At 31.1% G+C, this 14,819-nt stretch overlaps 1 protein-coding gene across 1 annotated transcript; it reads right to left on the bottom strand.

Annotated features, from left to right (window-relative positions):
* Positions 1–815: 815 nt before the first annotated feature.
* On the bottom strand, positions 816–14,007 carry LOC129911994 (luc7-like protein 3). The gene is made up of 6 exons (XM_055990079.1): positions 13,908–14,007; positions 13,620–13,739; positions 12,722–13,560; positions 5,883–5,968; positions 5,563–5,816; positions 816–1,218 (listed from the first exon to the last, which is right to left on the bottom strand). Exons 2-5 carry the CDS (start codon positions 13,719–13,721, stop codon positions 5,719–5,721), a joined length of 1,125 nt encoding a protein of 374 aa, XP_055846054.1. The 5' UTR covers positions 13,722–13,739; positions 13,908–14,007; the 3' UTR covers positions 816–1,218; positions 5,563–5,718.
* Between the last annotated feature and the right edge of the window lie 812 nt (positions 14,008–14,819).

Below are 14,819 nucleotides of genomic sequence, written 5' to 3'. Positions count from 1 at the left end.
ATACAATTATATACTACCCACTACCCAACAGTTAGGTACTAAAAGGTTAATTTCAGTAGGGTGAAGAAAAATGACATACAATTATATACTACCCACTACCCAACAGTGTCCTATTTGGCTCGAATTTCTCCTTACGGGATATATTTTTGCTCATTGGAATTAAACTTTTGATTAATGAGATTCAAATGGGCGTACAGTGTAGACGTTCCATTTATATTTTTCTTTTTGTTTTTATTCAAACGACCACTTATCTAAATTTGCTCACAATGTGATGACAAAATGAAGCATACCCACCAGAATGTCCTACTTGGCTCGAATATCTTTTGATATAATACACTGCGAATTCAAGAGGATTCAGATGAGGACTGTACATATATACTGTCATTTTTTCATGTCCTTTATACTCTTCTGTTATTTTTCCTCAGTAAATACACATATTTACTTTCTTGCCCTTATTTAATGCAAGGCTTTTAGAAATCATGTACTTCATTTATTCAATAATTTTTTTTTTAATAAACGTTTGTCTGCTAAGAGACATGCAATACTATGCACTATTATTTTCCATTTTTAAATCTTCTCAAAACATTAACCTGTGGAATCAATCAAAAAACAGCAAATGTCTCTCTTCAAATAAAACAATTTTTTTTTTAAATTAAATTTATGGGAATAAAAATTTTATTCGCACTACCAAACGTGATTATTATTATTATTTCATTATCATTTTTTATTAAAATTATAAAAGTGATAATTTTTATTCATAAAAATAAAATAATATGACTATGTACGTTTTTTTTATGAAATAATAACTACCGCACTTTAAAATTGCCGATCAAAATTTTAACCATTTATTTATTATAAATATTTTTTGTAATTTATTATATTTCTAATTAATCAGAAAAAAAAAACTTAATAATAAAATCGAAAAATTTTAAATTCATTTACAAAAAAGATCACCTTTATGCGATTTCAGGTTGAAGTAATGTTCCACTAGCAGTAGCTATGTTTAATATTGAGATCCTCTATGGGTTCGATATAGTATTCTTATGTAGAGTTGGTAATAGAATTGGTAAAAGGATTTTGAAGAAATTTTTTGAGATGAAGTCCATTGCTGTCCTGATTTGTCGAGACTGTGTTTTTTGGGATTAACATTTTGTTTCTTTACCTGAATGATGTTGATGTGTGGTCCGTTCGGCATAAGTATTTTTCTTTGTTGCTTTTCTGTAAGATTAATCAGTAAATAGAGACGTGTATCTAGGCAAAATTAAAAAATATATCAAGGAAGATATTAATTTGAACCCAAAACTTGTTTCCAGTGGAGTATGTATTTGCAAAGATTTTGTTTTAGGTAACAAAAAATACAGACTACGAACTGAGTATAAAGACTGACTAAACCAAAATTGTATCTTGTTTGTTGAATTGGTTTTGTGAACAGTTGTAAAAATATCCAATTTAGCTTATTTTAACACATAAATAGTTGTATCTCTTCACTTTTGTTTTTTGTATAAAAACTTGCTAGCAAAATTTTCTACAAAAAACAAACATCCTTTAGATTCAAAAAATATGATACTGTTAGTCAGTTTCATCATATCTTTTCCCTAGAATTGAGTTGCCGTATATAGGTTTTTAACGGCATATACGGCAACCCATTTCTAGGGCGACGATATCAATTCACTTGAATTGGAAAGCAATACAAAAAACGAAATAAAGTATAAAGTTTGCAAGAAAATTAGCAAATTTGTTAAAAACAATCGATAGACAACAAAGTCGAATATTCATGTCTCTCTAGCCTAGAAGAAAAAATCAAAGAACATCCACGATCATCACCCATTCATTCATACACGTCAGTTTGACATTGACTCTCAAAGTAAATTTTCCCATTTTTTACAAATCGAATATTTAAATTTGACTGGTTGTAATTTGTATAGTTCTACCTTAAAACTGCATTAAGAATTTAAATGTTATGTTCCAACCCCAAAAAAAATTGGTAGAACTAATACAAAATAAATAAAAGAAAAAAGAAAATATCCCACAAGATGACAATTTTGCTTCTTTAAAAAAAAAAAAAACACTAGGGAATTAATTTCAGGATCCAAGTTAGTTCTGATCTGAAGTATTCGCAGCCGAAGTTAACTTTGCTGTCAATTTTAACAAAAAGCTTCAAAAGCTTGCTTAACCAACAAAGCATGTTTTTTTTAGTTTGCATAACAGTTTGGTATTAAAAAACACTGAATATTTATAAAATTTATTTAAGGAAGGATCTTAAAAACGTCTTCAATCCTTCAAATTTAAAGATGCCCCAAACTAACGCTACTCACTTTCTTAGTCTTCTATTTCAAGTTGATTCAGGAATTATAAACCAAAGAATACGAGAAATACGAGTCGTCGCATAATAGCGCACAACTCATAGCATTTAAAAGCAAATTCGAAGAAGATTTGTGACGTTAAAGTCGTGTCTTGCAATTGGTGACCTGTTTTCTTTAATACATACAAAAACATTTAAATGGAAGCCAATCGAGGAAGCACAAAGTTTAAGCGTTAACGAGAAACGCTTTTGAAGACGTAGAATATGCGAAACTAAACTTGGTATTGAATCAGAATCATCCTCATTTGAAAAAAAAAAAACATCTTAATTGGGTTATCCTTCGTTTGATATAGGAAATAAGATGATGGTTTTTTTTTAAACTTGCAAGTTTTTCGTATGAAATGAATGAAATTGAGTATTAAAAAATAAGTATTATAAAATAAGACAGCTAACGCATTTTTGAGGAATGTTGTTCAAATTTCTTTTGTCTTCTTTATTCACAGCTTTAAAATCATCATAAATTCTAAGATAAATAGATCATTAATCATTTTCTCAAATTCTACACAATTTTTTTATTGGCTCTTTCAAGCGTGTGACTAATTGAAAATATTGACTTTCACGGTTCCAGTCCATTCGCACGTCTGAATTTTACTGAATAGTTTGACTTTATAAATTTATATGTATATCAGGTTATTAAAAAATAAATTTCAGTTCTTTGTTAAAAAAAAAAAAAACTTTCTAAAACCATTCTCAGAATTTCTCTGCAATTGCTCTACTTTTTTCAACAAACGGAAACTCCATGTGGGAGATTATTTTCTTGATAATAACAGCGATTTAGCTAACACAGATTGATTTAAGTCTCTCTTTAGTGATAAGTTCTGCGTAGTTTGACTATCGGGTGATTAAGTCACTAGCCTGACGGAAACTTTAAACTTGCCCAAACTATCCGTAGAGCTTGATATGTCGGTTTTTAATTATAAATTAAAATGTTATTTATTTTTTTTTAAGGATGCTATTTGTTTTTTTGTAAAACCGAAGACAATGCATCCACAGCAATTTTGTGGAGAGCATAAAATGATAGATATATTTGGATATTGGTGACTTTTTCGACTAATTTCCAACATAACCCTCGAGGATTTACTGACATCGATTTTTATAATCCAAGTTAATAGTGCCTTAGCTGTAACGGATTTTAATAATTTATATCGTCGGTGAAACCAGAAAAGTGTGTAACTTCATTTTAGCAAATTTTATAGGAGAGCAAAAAAACAAAATCGTTTTGAAGGCATTGGTATGAGTTTTCATTTTCTAATTTGCTTATAAAATAAAAACTATGAACTTTAAGGAGATTCTGAGTTTAAGGAACGGTAGATATTAGGTTTGTCTAACAGATGGCATTCAAATCTAATTTTCAGAAAATTTGGAGTTACACACTTTTCTGGTTTCACCGACGATATGTAGATATTGTTTTCTATTTTAGGTTATTGATTTTTGATTTAACGTGGTCAATAATAAAATAATTGCATCATTCATATATTCATACTTTAACCTCCAGAGAATAAGGCACAAATTTGTGAAATTATGTATTGCTTTCGATATTAACTCAACAAATAATTACTCAATCATTTAAAATCTTTATACTCAATTTCGAATATGCGATCAGGGAAAACTCATTTTGTTAAGGTCAAGGATACTGGCGTGGAAAAGTTAATTACTGGGCAAATTATATTTTGTGTTTGCAATTCTATGGTTTGATAAGTAAGCTGTTAAAGCAATGTGTTTTTTAGTAAATATTTTTAGGGTCAACAAAAGTAGGTATATTAAAATTTTAAATATTTCTTAAAAAAAAAAAAAATATTTGGATTGCTGTTCGTATTGAAAATATTATTTTGCTTCAACAGTTTACCATCTTTTTTTAAAATACCTATTATAGTTTTGTTTCTCATCGAAAAATTCTCCACACACTAACAACCCAAAAATGAAAAAAATAATTCATGGCGCGCTTATTCTAAGAGAAAAACAATGAATCAACAAGAAAAAAAAAATTACCTCATTATTTGCTTTTGGAAACACCTCTCTCATTCACATCTGAACAAAATTATTCAATTGATCATAAATTACCTTTGTGTGTTTTCGATTGGGTATTTCAGTTTTATTTTTCAAAACCAAAGAACGAACTCCTTTTTCAACCACAACCGATAATAGCAAAAAAAAATTGATGCAATGCATTTTTGTTCGTAAATTACCTTTTTTGTGTATTGATCAAGTTAATTTTACAAAAGGTCCCTTTTAAAACAGTTAACTACTGACATCGTGGAGCTATCGATCTTCACTGTTCGAAACGTGCGACGACTACAACGTTTGTTCTCTAAGTGCTTTAGATTTTTGATTAAATAAATGTTTGGGTATTTAGCAATTACCTCTCAATATTCATATTTGGCCCATATAGCACAAAGACGATGTGTATGAATGTATAATTTTGTTTTATATTTTTTTAAGAAACACATCTTCCTTGCCTGGCCCCATGTTTCGGTTCGTCGTCTGGTGGCTTTAAGACACGCGCAAGAGAGGATTTAATTTGGTTTTGCTTTAGATAAGCTTTCTCGAAATAAAAAAAAATATACAAAAAATGATAACTAAAATAAAAATAAAAAATAAAAACACACTCATCGATTGATGAAATGTGTGATTTAATCACAAATGTACCTCATTTGTTAATTTAGCTCGTTTCTGGAAATTATTACAGGTGCAAAGGAAACCATAAACGTATGGACGAACTCTCGTTGCAAAACCTTTAGTTTAGTATTTTTAACAATTTAAAAGCAATTTAAGATTTAAAAAATTGTTAAAGTGCAAATACCTTTATATTTATGTTTCCCAATTACTACACACTGTCCCTGTTTCTCTATATCTCGTTTCACAGCCGAAAGCAGACTCTTGTTCATATAAACACACACAAGTTCTAAATCCTATTACATTTATGTATGAATTATTATTGTAATTTTATGACGATACACCAACCTGGACAATTGAGATTTATGTTTTTCCTATATTCTTTAAATATTTTATCAAAGACACAATCATAAAAGGAGATAGAGTTGATTGGTTGGTTGGTTTGGTTGGTCATGGTGGTGATGTAGTGGATTGAGTTAAAACATTTAAATTTTCTTTACATGTATTAATGCACTAAAACTGTCTCTTACTAGCTTATAGAAAAAAATAGCATTTATCAATTTGGATAATTGACAAATTGAACTCACCTTGATGATGTGGATAAGAAACTGTAAACAGTTTTTCGTTAATAATTGTTTATGTTTATTTTGGGGTACCTCGTTTGATGATTTAGGGTACGTCTTTGGAGAGTAAAACACAAGCACTTGGGGGGTACTACTGGTTATATTAATCCTCTTATTTTACTACTTGCGGCTATGACTCCTGCTACGACTGCGACTGTTACGACTATGACGACTTGGGCTTCGCGAACGGGAGCGTCTGTGTGATTTCGAAGAAGAATCTTAAAAAAAAAAAAATGATCAGAAAACAAGTACATATTCGCGAATACAAATTCTTTAGTACTTACATCTATCATCACGTCTGCGATCGTGATAACGATCACGATGACCACCGCCTCTTTCCCGGGAATAACCACTGCGGTCACGAAAGTCCCTATAAAAGAAAATTTATTGAATGTAAATTAAAAGAATAAAGAAAATTAGAGCTAGAAAAATAAGTTACCTTTGTAAGGGAAACGTCAACACAGATTTCTAGAGAACTCAGTTACGAAACCTTTTAAAATATTAAGTTTTTTTCTGTGGAATAGGAACGAAGCTAAAATCTAAGGAATAAAAGATTATTTCTTAAATGTTATGCAGTTTTCCAGAAATCGTTTCCCTTATAAAGGTAACTAATTTCAAGTTATTTAACGAAATGCAGTTTGCCGCATCTTCAAAGAGTAGACATTGTGCATTCAAGTGGACTCAAGCGTTCATATTTTTTTATCAAAATTTAACTTTGTCTATCAACTGTCACCTCACCCGTGGTTAACATCCATCGGGTGCCTAGTACCTAAAGTTAAGTAAAAAGGTGTTGGGGCCAGCAAACGAGAGACGGGGGAGAAGTGTTCCCATTAGGCATTTCTCCTTGGCTCCAGGCGGTAGTGAAAAGATCTCCTAGACGAGATCAACAGTGTTTACAGTTCATGTTAGAATAAACTTAGTGAATACCTGATATGGGCTACTTCAACATATTCAGAGCTAAGACAAATAAGAAGCGACTGAACCAACCTCCCGTTTTTTAAGTCTTTAAAGGACCTGGTAACTTCCCGGCCAGGAGAAGGTGGAAGTTTTGCAACAACTACAAGCCTCGGATACGGGTGGTTTTACTGATGCTAAAGAGTGCAAATCAATGCACGTGGAATGTAAGGCCCTCTAAAAGACCATGTGCTGCCGTGGTCTCGATCGGAGGCCCTCCACTGATATAAGGCAGACATAACTGCCATCCAAGAAATGACGATTGAGAATGCACTCTGCTTCGTCAGCTGCTCTTTTGTAAGCATCGGAGCGGCAGCGGCAAAAATGGGTTTAAAAATCAATATTCTTGAGGATATTGAACGCTCTACAAAAAAGCCATTATACATTTTTCTCGTTTATATAAAAATATATAAAAATTTATAAGCACAATTTTTACTTTCTCAACATTTTCTAATTCACGAAGAAGTCATTAACATCAAATTATCAAGAAGTATTCTTGTAGGGACTTAAACGTTCTACAAAAAAAAGGTCCTCGGAATTTAATCGAATGATTTAACAGTTCCGAAGATGTTCCCTCAGTAAAATGTTGAAAGTTCTACAAGCTACAACTATATTTGCAGCATTGTATTCTGCCAGTGGGGCATTCCATGAAAAATGGTAACTTTTTATAATTAGGAAAAAGAGCATCGAACGGATTTTGTATGGTACGAAGGTCGAAAATTGAACGCTTCAATATTCGATTTACCATGATTACTACCAACCACGGTGCACAGTGTGTCGAGCCCATACAAAAGTTTATCATAAATACTTGCAGCTAAGTTTTTGGAGTTTTAATATCTTTTTTTGTGTTTTTATGGCAGGAATAGAAAAAAATTACAAATTAACAAATTAAACTTTTTTTTTAGTATAATTTATGAAATTAACATTTATTGAAGAAGCCACTTGTAAGCAAAATTATTTTTTTTTTTATATATATAAACAAAAATATACTTTTCGTAAGGTTTTTGGTGTGCTGAACTCGAATCCGAAGTCAGAAAAATTCTATCATATCACGTTTTTGAAATATTCCCGTTAGAAAATCTGAAATGTCGTTTTTTAACAGTTTTTGAGGTTATGTTCTTGAACGTGGTGATTTATTTTAAATAAATTTGTGACAGTTTCTAAAAGAACTAAATGTTTTCTTTTAAAGCCCGTTTAAATCTTTTCAATATCTTTTTTCTACTTTGAGAAATCTTAAGTTGAAGTCAACTTGTTTTGTTTATCTTCTCAGGTTGGGTTCGATATCCCGCTTTTTATATTCCCGTTTTTTTAAATCCCGCTTTTAAAATCCCGTTTTTCATTATCCCGCTTTTTATAATCCCGCTTTTTAAAATCCCGATTTTTATAATCCCGTTTTTTATTATCCCGATTTTGCAAGCAAAACTAGTTGTTTTATTTTAAAAAAAATCGCGCGATTTTTTAAAATAAAACAACTAGTTTTGCTTGCAAAATCGGGATTCTAAAACAAATTAAAAAATGAGACATTGTTCTAAACGCATTTAATTAAAACCTTTAACAAAAAATATATTATATAAAAAAAAATTAGAAAAAGTAAGGAATGTGATACTAAAAAGAAATCAATTAACAAACTAATATTTACTTTAAAGTTTCAGAAGAACAATCAAATCGTGATAATCCCATAGATTAATAATAACATAAAATGATCACAACACCTTAAATTAAGTACACACTACATAATCAAAAGAAATTTCATTTAAATATATTTCAACTTATATTTGGATGCATTTCAACAATTTTGATATTTAAATAAATGAAATTTCTTATACTTGTGAACTCAATTTAAGGCTTTAATCATTTTATGTTTTTATAAAAGAAATACCGTTTTCATAATGTGTTGAAGGTACATATTGTGTGTGGACAAAAAATCAGTTTTACTAATTTTTTGTCTATTTCTCATGATTTTTTTATTTGTGAATTAAACATGTATTTTGTAAAAAAAATCGGGATTTTCGGGATTTGACGGGATTTCAGAAAACGGGATTTAAAAAAGCGGTATTTTAGTAAACGGGATTTTCGAAAAACGGGATTTTAAAAAGCGGGATTCCGATACGCTCCCATCTTCTCTATACAAAAAAAATCGTATGTTTATTTGCGTTTCATAGCAAATCTCGAATAGTTTTTTGTCAATCGCTTTCAAATTTTGAAATAACGTTTTATTTGCATTTTCGTAAATTCTTATATCGGTGAGGTTGGTAAATACGCTATAATACACAGTAGAGCGTGGCCGGGTCAAGTAATTATATTAAAAATTTAGTATGCAGAAAAATATAATTTTTTTTTGTTGAAAACAATATTTAAAATATTTTTAATTACATGAACAGCTTTTTGTTACTTGTGTATGGCTAAAAATTATTAAAAACATCGGTTTTTTCATTTTTGTGATCCCCTTGAAGATGTTTCTCAAAAAATGAATTTTGAGTACTTGATTCGTAGCACATAAATGTGATTATCTCTGGTAATCGCAAACAGAAGCAGACCAAACTTTGCCAATATTAAGTATAGGCCTAAGGCAAAATAATATAAAAAAATTATCGATATGATTTTATATGTTTTTTTTTAAATTAAGTTTAAAAATTAAATTTTTTTTTTTGGCCATTTATCAAAGAAATTTTAATAACTCATATATAATTTTATAAATTTAATTTTTTTTTGTTATACGTTTTACAACAACACTCAAATAAACAAAATAACATTAATAAAATTTTTCAAACAATTACCAAACGTGAAATATACACTCTCAAAGATTCCCATAAATTAATCAAAATATTTTCGATTTCCGAGGTACTCATGTTTCGGAGCTTATTTTGAATACATAACCTGGGTTATTTTCTAAGATAAATATGTTTTCATATGAGTTGACACTTCTAAATTATATTTTAATAGCAAAAATATTAATTTTTAACAAAAAAAAAGTGATTTATCATAAGGGGAGAATATTAATGTCTGGGAATATTTTTCTATTCAATGGGCCGGGTCACTAAACAAGATTCTTCTTCTCAATTATCGGGGACAATCATGATCTCGGATGGGATCACAACTCTCCCACTTTACTACTTCGTATTATCGCTCGACATGTGAGGTTCGCCGGGTTGACTTGACGAAACATTGGCAGGCCTCCCGGTTTTGAGTTATTCCATGTCTAAGGCCAACTGAATGTACATATACACAATAATCTTTATAAATTTGTACATCTCTTACAAAAAAAATATATTGTGTTATTATTTATACATTAATTAAAGTTGTCTCAAGAAAAATGACGCATCGTACCAACATTTCTTAAAGTGTCAATATTTTAATCATCTAAATTAGAAATGGTTCTGCAAGTAGTTTTTAAAGTTGATATTATATAGATTTTTCATTCCACACCTATTTTTATGGATAAATATATTAAATGTATGTTATAAACTAGCTTAAGTTGTATTTTAAAGTAGCGTACTTCAATTAACTGTCATTCCGGGAACGCTTGTTTTGGGGTATATTTAGACTAAATTAATTCTTTTTGTTATATTGAGAGTGTTTCTTTATTTTTTCCAAAAACGTGGAACACGCCTATTTCGTTTCTTTAAGGCTTGGCCACACCGGAGGGTATGCGGTAGCGGTTCGTGTGGAGGTAACGGTACTTGTATGAAAAAAATTCCAAACTGACATATCAACGTTCAGATGTGGAATTTTTTTCATACAAATATCGTTACCGCTACCCGTAGGGTTGCCAACCGTACTCTAAAAAAGAGTATTGTACTCTATTTCTCGTATGTGTACTCTATAATCTATAACTCTGATAGAGTACGTCAAAATACTCATTTTTTTTACTTAAGCCTGGTACGCTGCTCGCGCTAAATTTTAGCGGAGATAAAATTCCCATACAAGTTATCGATAATTTGTATGGGATCCATTTTAGCTCAGATAAAATTTTTCGATAATTTGTATGGGAGCTAAAATTTAGCGCGAGCAGCGTACCAGGCTTTAAGGCTGAGTGTACCACCACATAAACATAAGCATCTTAACGTTTACAAATTGGTGGATAATTTTCATATTTCTAAAGATAGAATTGAATGAAGAAAAAACGAGGCTTAAAATATTCGACCTTATAATTTACAAATAATTGTAATTTAGAGAGTACAAAACACTTCAATTTTTTTTCCTTGTTTTAGTTCGACCTATCTGTTTTGTGTTTAGTCAAACTTAAAATTTAATTTTTTTGCTAAAATTTTATTTTTTTTTTAATTCAAATTTTGTTCTCTATTTTACTTTGTTTTGTTTAAGACCTCAAAATATTAGATTTTTTCTTGTAAAATATCAAGCTATGTATTTAAAATTGAGTTAACCTTCTTGTATATTTTTATTTCGATGAATTGTATTGATAACTTCAAAAATTGTAAGCCATATTCTATCTGTTCTTGCCACTTCAGAATTCACTGAGAGAGTATTTTCGGTCTTAAATATGAAATAGCGAGAGGAGAGGAATAGAGCTAAGAGCTTCGTTGAAATTGATCAAAAATGAGCTCTTAATGTATATGAATTTTGAATTTGAACGTTTAGTCATACACAATACACATATTTTAAAAAACAACAAAAAATTGTTATGTACTGTAAAAAGCAAAAAAAAAAATACATTTTCACTTTTTCAGGACTTGAAACAAATGGTACTCTTCAATTTTCAAATGTACCTACTCTATTTTTTCGTCTCTGAAATCAAATATACTCTATTCCTTCTTAAAAAAGTTGGCAACCCTAGCTACCCGTACCTCTACGGCATACCCTCCGGTGTGGCCAAGCCTTTATTCCTCCGAATATTCCGGATACACTTTTTTGTTGTTTCTTTATCCATTTCGGAATTTATGGAATATTCTTTCACACATACACATACGCAGTTGTGTATAGGTTGTAGTGAGAAGCTGTCAGTTTTTCAACAAAAAACAAAATTAAAATGCACATAAATAAATACAAATTGTCGGAAAAAATAATTTATTAATACAAAAGTCCCCGTGAAATAGCTATAACTCCAGCCTATGAACTTGGTGGTAACACACACAAGATGTTGTTGTTCATTCAAAACCTTGAATACAAAAGTTTTTATTTAATTGTTTTTATTTTTCCATCTTATTCATGAAAATAGAAATAGAAGAAATAATAAAAGATGATTGTATATGTATGTGTGTTTTGACTAAAAAATATGGTTGACATTCTTTATAAGCTTTTTGTGTTTTTTTATTTTTGAGTTCTGGATATTCTGGATAAACTTTTTTGTCTCGCTGGTCTATTCTATTCCTTTTCCGGAAAAAATAAAGAAACAGACTCAATATGATCAAAAATGGAGGCCACTACAGTATAATCTCAAATTTTACTTTGCGATATAAAAAATAAAAATAAATTAACGTCAAAACACATTTCCGGGAACGTCATTTCCGGGAACGCTCTTAAATAATGTGATCTTACACTCATAATTTTGCATTTTTTGGGTATTTTTAATCATTGTCCTATCTAAGTATGGCTGTAATACACACACAAAATTACTTATGGCCTAAGTATTTCGGTATTGGTCTCTTAACTAAGAAATAAAGTTATATTTGATTTATTTAAGACCTACTATCTTAATATAATGATACATCATGCACATTGATAATACTTCTACACCTCTAAAATCGTTTTGAAGAGATCACCATCATTTCTAGGAACGTTTTTCTAGTACTAATTTTTGGAGTTTTGCGGCAAATTGAAAAATATACATTTTTGGGCTCTACTTGTTCATGAACCGAAAAATTATAGCTAGCAAACATTTTGAGCATGAAATTTTTATCATATCGAAATTTCCCACCTAAATGTTTTTGACCCATAACCGGCCCCTAACGTAGGAAAGACAGTAAAAACTTTTCAACTAAGGATCGTCAACAACATTCATTTTCTTATATTCGTCATTCGCTACCTAAGCTTTCGTTAATCATGGTTTTTTACTTGTTCAAGTTATCAAAAAGAACTAACGGGAGAACAAGAAACATAGATTTAAGTATGTACACCCTGGCCAACTGGGCACTTTAATGGTATCATGTTTTTTTTTTTTTTCTAATTTGTTGAAACAAAAATCTGTTTTCATAAGCAATATACAACTTACCTCCTACGATCACCACCTCCTCGACGTTCTCGACTAAACTCAGCATCTCCTCGCACTTTCCGTTCCTCTTCACGTCGCTTCTCTTCTTCTTCGCGTTCTTTCTGCCGCTTCTCATGCATTTCTTCAACGGCATTCCGGAGCTTTGAATAACCTAAATGTTGCTTGCCCATAAGATGGTCTTCGATTCGTTGTTGAGCGTCACCTACAATCAGGAAAGCCCCACAAACCTCACACACTTCCATTTGCTTCTCAGGAATTCCATTCAAATCCATCATCCACGATGGCAATTTCTTTTCCACAGGTGGTGGCGGCTGAGCCACTGACATGGACATCCCATCACGAGAAGTACCATCTTCACCGTCTGGTGATTTTCCCGTCGATGGGTTCGGATTGTTTTGATCGTGCTGTGCTACCAAAGCTTCCTTCTCATCTTTTAATTGTTCACATAGTGTCATTAAATCCTGAGCCTGGTCAACATCTCCTCTATGACCAGCTTCCTCGGCTTCGCATAAAAGTTTCTTTATACGTGCATTCAAATTGTTGAGTTGTTCGTGATATTTGGATATGTAGACTGGTGCAGCTGGCAGACCATTTTCTGTTTTGTTCATTAAGAGCAAACGCTGTCGACCTTTTTGAATCTTTCGATCCACCTCGTTCAGCATATTGTTGCAAAAACGCAAAAAGTCATCCTCGAATTGTCTCTTTCGAGCACCCGGACGTGCATTTTCGTACATTTTCTTTGCCTCCTCGTCGTGAAGCCGTGGACATGGACCCAAGTCAGCACGGGTGTTCACAAACAAATCGTGCGGACAGAATTTTACAAGAAAATATTGGCAAAACTAGAATGAAAAAATGGGATTCTTACCATTGTTTTGTTTTTTATCAATTTACAACTTACATCCGGATCGTCCCAATTGACTTTTCTGCCTTTTTCGGAAGGACCTAGGTTGCGATTGCGGCCCATGAGCTCATCAAGCATTTGCCTTGCTGCGTCAACCATCTTGGTTTTTCAACTTTTCTGAAACCAAGAATTTGCTATTATTCAGTCGGGTTTTGTTTGCAATTTGTTGATTAGTTAATAGATTATTGTTTATTTAATTGTTTTTTTGTAATTTTTATACAAATTATTTGTATTTAATAAATTAAAAGAAAAAAATATTTTTAAGAGAAAAATTGATGGCGGTACTTTAAGCTTTTTTTCAGAATTTTTTGAGATTTGACAGCAAAGGAAACGTGTAGAGCTGTCTCACTTTAGAAAATTCTTTTGTCTCTGTTTAAAACTTGACATATCGTCGGTAGAGTAGTTTGGGATCAAGTTCGGCGTGTTCACGTTTATGAAATTTGACAACGCAGAAATGCGTTCTTTTATGAATCTAATAAATAGCTTGTTTTTTTGACTAGACCACAAATGAGATAATTTTGGGTGATTTCCCAAAACCTGTTTTCATAGCAATTCTAATTTTCTTTGGTAGGGTCAACGGTCAATGTGGGTAAATGTAAACAATTTCATGTCTTTTTTTTCTTTCGACTTTAGATTTTTGTATGTTTTCACGGAACAACTTTGAATGGTATCTTCAAATGCATATATGAAATGATGGCAATTCTTCTATATAAATATAAACAAATATTTCCCAAATTGTTTACATTACTGTCAAATATGGCATGTTTACAAATACCCCACCATGTTTGTGTTTTTTTGCAAATTCGGGGTAAATGTAAACGGTGGTTTAAAATTTAGAATTTCCTCTTTATCATATGGATAACAACTTGAAAAACGTTCAAGAAGGTATTTGACAAAAACTTTTTAAAATTCCAATAAAAGTTTTTGTTTTCTTCCTTTGATTTTTTATATAGGCGCCCAATATGCATCTTGAGCAGCTCTGAACGTCATATTTTTTGTTTGTTTACGTCAACGACCGATTTTGCAACATCATCCACTGAAAATGATGGTGTTGGCTACTTTAAAATGTGACTCCGCGGCACTTTAGCAATAGTAATTGACTAAAAATACGTTATTTTTATTAAAACCAATAATTTCATCAAAAATGTTTGTTTATATTTACCCCCAGAATACGTTGTTTACATTTACCCATTATGA

This window comes from Episyrphus balteatus, chromosome 2, assembly GCF_945859705.1.
Source record: "Episyrphus balteatus chromosome 2, idEpiBalt1.1, whole genome shotgun sequence".
Taxonomy (NCBI): domain Eukaryota; kingdom Metazoa; phylum Arthropoda; class Insecta; order Diptera; family Syrphidae; genus Episyrphus; species Episyrphus balteatus.
The sequence above is the reverse complement of the archived record's forward strand: the minus strand, read 5'-3'. Positions and strand labels throughout refer to the sequence as shown.

What these genes read in the sequence shown, in the direction of transcription:
- LOC129911994 (XM_055990079.1), bottom strand. Translation starts at nt 13,721, where the DNA reads ATGGTTGACGCAGCAAGGCAAATGCTTGATGAGCTCATGGGCCGCAAT. An exon ending in TCAATTGGGACGATCCGGAT is followed by an intron (nt 13,561 to 13,619) that starts GTAAGTTGTAAA and finishes TTTTCATTCTAG; the next exon opens with TTTTGCCAATATTTTCTTGT. An exon ending in TCGCAGACGTGATGATAGAT is followed by an intron (nt 5,817 to 5,882) that starts GTAAGTACTAAA and finishes TTTTTTTTTAAG; the next exon opens with ATTCTTCTTCGAAATCACAC.